Source organism: Arachis duranensis, chromosome 1 (genome assembly GCF_000817695.3).
Source record: "Arachis duranensis cultivar V14167 chromosome 1, aradu.V14167.gnm2.J7QH, whole genome shotgun sequence".
Lineage (NCBI taxonomy): Eukaryota > Viridiplantae > Streptophyta > Magnoliopsida > Fabales > Fabaceae > Arachis > Arachis duranensis.
This window is the reverse complement of record NC_029772.3, coordinates 98,371,569-98,375,728: the sequence shown is the minus strand read 5'-3', so window position 1 is coordinate 98,375,728 and position 4,160 is coordinate 98,371,569. Positions and strand designations below refer to the sequence as shown.

Below are 4,160 nucleotides of genomic sequence, written 5' to 3'. Positions count from 1 at the left end.
TTTTTATCAAAAATAAAAAATTACTTTTTATATATAAAATAAAAAAATAATATTCCAAATCGATTCTTAAAAAATTTGTAGTCAAATAACTTAATTTTCAAAAAATTTTAATCACCAAATTAATATTTAATTTTTTATTTAGTTAGATATATCAATTTTAACGTTAAATTTTAATAAAATATTAGATAAATCACTCTATGTAAACTAACAATGTGATAATTAATTTGTATAATAAAATAGAAATTTAAAAACTAATTTGATAATTAAATTTGTGAAAGATGAAATTATTGGAGGAAAATTGCTATAAAAAGAAAGGAGGTGTGGTGAATGGTGATGCGAGGGAGGAGAGGGAAAACTACCAGCTGCCCCCTTAGCAGTGGCTCCAATGGATCCCGACACCAACAGATGCATAGTATACCATACCAGTACATGATGTGATGACGTCACCACAATGATCGCCATGTTCCTAACTCGTCGGAGAATTTTTCTAATTATTACTCCTTTTTTCCCACTCTCCAAGTGCTTCTTTTAAAGTTCCATTTTTATTCGCAGAATAATAATCACATTCTCGTATTAGTATATTACTCATCACTCATCACATCGATTCTTCTCTTCCCACCATGGGGAATGTGAATGTCAATAATCATAATAATAACGGTGCTACTCATTCAGAAGAAGACGACGAAGACGATGAAGCTTCTTCTTCGGGTACTCTTCCCACACCTCCCACCGAATTGATGGGTCAATCTCCACCCACAAGCCCCAGAGCTACCCATTCTCCCTTCATCTTCGCTCCTCAAGTAAGTTCCCTTTTTCTCCCTTTAATTCTTTATTATTGGGATTTATCTAAAACCCTTTTTCAAATCATGTAGATTGTCCATATCATTTATTAGCAATTCACACAGGTTTTCATTCAATGTTTTCCTTCCCACTCGTTACAATTTGGGACCTAAATTTTGCACTAAGCTCAGACAGACTTTGTTTTCTGCGCATACCACCTGTTTGATGCAAGTCCTGATGTCGATAACCAAGTTTCTAACTTCTAAAGCTCTTTTTATTTTGTTATTTCATTTAATACTTTACAGTTCCACTAATTCCTTCACCATGTGGTGGTGATTTTTGGGTAATTTGATCACTGGAACAAGAGAGGAGGTGAGGTCCATGACATGCTAACCTATGGACCTAAGACTTGGTATTGGCGGCCAATATCACTGTATGGAACCAAACTAAAATTTGCTGAGTGGGAAGCAAGTTGCTTATGGTATTGGTCTATTGGAATTGTTTTTTTAAGGACAGCGTTATAAACAGCTTTCTAGATTCTTGTCCGAATCAAGAATAAATTGTGCTGTCCCTTCCTTGCCCAAGTTGGGGACAGTACTGATTGTGATACTTGAGCTTTCGCAGTTTTCATTATCTGTAATTTATGCTGTTGTACCATTTGGTTTCTACCCTCTTCTAAACTTTGTTCTTGATTTTGTTCCTTTTGAGTACAGGTTCATGTTATAGGTGTGGTCCTTGTTTTATATATTGTTATTGAGAATCTATGTTTCATCATTTGACAATCATTTCCTTTTCTTTTCATAGGCTCCGGTGGTTCCACTACAGAGACCAGATGAGATGCATATTCCAAGTCAATCCTGGTTGCAATCTACCTCAGGGTATGAAGACATGTACAGTGAACTCGGAATTCCAACAATGATTACCTGGAGTTATGGTGGGAAAGAAGTAGCTGTGGAAGGGTCATGGGATAGTTGGAAAACAAGGTTTGGAAACTCTGGTATCATCATGTTTTTCTTCAAAGGCTGTTGTAACTTGGTCAGATTCTGATGTTCCTTGTTGATCAGAATACCATTGCAGAGGTCAGGGAAAGACTTCACAATAATGAAGGTACTGCCTTCTGGTGTTTACCAATATAGATTTATTGTGGATGGACGGTGGAGGTACACTCCGGACTCGCCATGGACACAAGATGATGCAGGGAATGCTTACAATATCTTAGACTTGCAGGTATTATTATTGACAGTGTTAAATTGCAGTCAAACTTGGTATATAACGATCACCATCTGCATAGAAAACATTGTTAATATCAAATTTATGGTAAAGTGGAGCTTTGTTTCGATAACATGATAATTAATGGCATGTGCACATTTCACAAAGTAAATGCCTTGCGATCAAGTTCTAAAAGGGCTAGCCTTTTCATTTTTCAGATTCAATAACCTAGGATTTGTGCAATTTTGTTCCATGAGGGACTATGAATCATTTGTGTATTTAACATTGAACGGCCTTGAACAGAATACATGATTTATGATGCTATACCACAAACAGTTGTCACTACCTATGACTAAGAGAATTGGTTAATTATCTTATATCAATAACATGTTGCTTCGTATTTTTCTTTTTAAAATGTAACTAAGCATAAGTTATGATCACTGGCTAGCTAACCTTTTAATGTGGATGGAATGGTTTCTGTTATAGTTTCTGTCGTTACACAAATTGTTGTTATTCCAATTTTATGCAGCTCCATATTTTTCAATTATTTTCATGGCACTATAGTAGTAACTCAGAAATGGTTGCAGTAAAGGTTTACAATTTCTGGCAGTGGTATGTCTAAATCAAGACACATTATTTTGTTTGATATATGCAGGATTATGTTCCTGAGGACATTGAAAGCATCTCTAGTTTTGAACCTCCTCAATCACCAGACTCAAGTTATAGCAGTTTACAGCTTAGTTCTGATGATTATGCAAAGGAACCACCATTGGTTCCCCCACACTTGCAAATGACATTGCTAAATGTTCCAGTGACAAATATGGAAACGCAACCTCCTATGTCAAGACCTCAACATGGAGTGCTCAATCATCTTTACATGCAGAAAAGAAAGAGCACTCCTTCAGTGGTTGCGCTTGGCACAACGCATCGGTTTCTTGCCAAGTACGTCACTGTGGTGCTGTACAAGTCTCTGCCGAGGTAAAACATGAATGACATGGAGTATAGTCTTCAATAGAAGCTTAAAGTAAAGTATCATACACCTATAAGAAAGAAATGCTTAGTCCTCGATAAGGGCCAATATAAGAATGTAGATATTGTATCACATATTATGCAGTTGCTTGATGGTGATTTGTCAGACTATTTAAATCGGCATCCTTACATATATGGTGATGGTGAAGCGTTTCTCTAAGAATTTTTGTTGCACATTAAAAAAGAAGGAAAATAATTTATTACATGTTCTTTAATTTATTCTTATGTCCACGGCCACGAACACGTAGTTGGAACTTGGAAAATCAGTTTTACATTGTAGCCGATATCGACGAAGAATACGTTTTCATTGGTTATATGGTACTTTTGATAGGTGATTGAGCATGTTATTAGGAATGCCTTTGTCAATCTATGAAACGGGTTTCAAATGTTTGTTAATACAAAGAGTTTAAATATCTACTTAATATACTAAAATTGGGTTTTCCCCTAATTGATGAAAGTGAGGTGTCACTTTCTCGTGAACCCATTTTCCCTCCAAAATGAATGCATTTAATGAATAATGCATAATTATACTAATTTAGGAAAATATCTTTATTTTAATTATATAAAATCAATATTTAATGCATTATTAAACTACTTATCAATTATTGATAAAAAATATTTTTAATTATTTTAATGAATAATGCATAATTATATTAATTTAGGAAAATATCTTTATTATAATTATATAAAATCAATATTTAATGCATCATTAAACTAATTATCAATCAAATATTTTTAAATATTTTAATTATATATTCATTTTAATTATATTCATATCCTTCTAATTCTTATTCATTATCCAATGATTTTATTAGTGGCAAGTTATTAACCCATTTATATTGATAATAATATTAATTTTTTTAGGATAAATATCAAATTCTATTCCTAATATAAAAATATAAAATTTAATTCCTTCCATTTTTATTTTACCACTATAAAAGACCATGTATGCTATAGAAAAAAATATCATTCGTTTACCAATTACTCTTTCATTTGATAGCTTTTACAACAATTCTTTTTCTTCCTATGAGGCGTCGTTGCAAGAAGATAACTATCGTGGACACAAACTACTACACTCTCCAACTTTCGTGCTCATCATTCGGAGCTCTATAAGATATGCTATCTATGAAGTATTTATAAAC

General features: G+C 33.3%; 1 protein-coding gene across 1 annotated transcript; it reads left to right on the top strand.

The window, feature by feature from the left end:
• The first annotated feature begins 315 nt into the window (after positions 1-315).
• On the top strand, positions 316-3,233 carry LOC107466081 (SNF1-related protein kinase regulatory subunit beta-2). Its single transcript, XM_016085061.3, has 4 exons — positions 316-800; positions 1,585-1,763; positions 1,845-2,007; positions 2,645-3,233. The coding sequence occupies exons 1-4, from the start codon at positions 621-623 to the stop codon at positions 2,969-2,971; spliced, it is 849 nt and encodes a 282-aa protein (XP_015940547.1). The 5' UTR covers positions 316-620; the 3' UTR covers positions 2,972-3,233.
• The last annotated feature ends 927 nt before the right edge of the window (positions 3,234-4,160 follow it).

What these genes read in the sequence shown, in the direction of transcription:
- LOC107466081 (XM_016085061.3), top strand. Translation starts at nt 621, where the DNA reads ATGGGGAATGTGAATGTCAATAATCATAATAATAACGGTGCTACTCAT. An exon ending in CCTTCATCTTCGCTCCTCAA is followed by an intron (nt 801 to 1,584) that starts GTAAGTTCCCTT and finishes TTCTTTTCATAG; the next exon opens with GCTCCGGTGGTTCCACTACA. An exon ending in ACAATATCTTAGACTTGCAG is followed by an intron (nt 2,008 to 2,644) that starts GTATTATTATTG and finishes TGATATATGCAG; the next exon opens with GATTATGTTCCTGAGGACAT.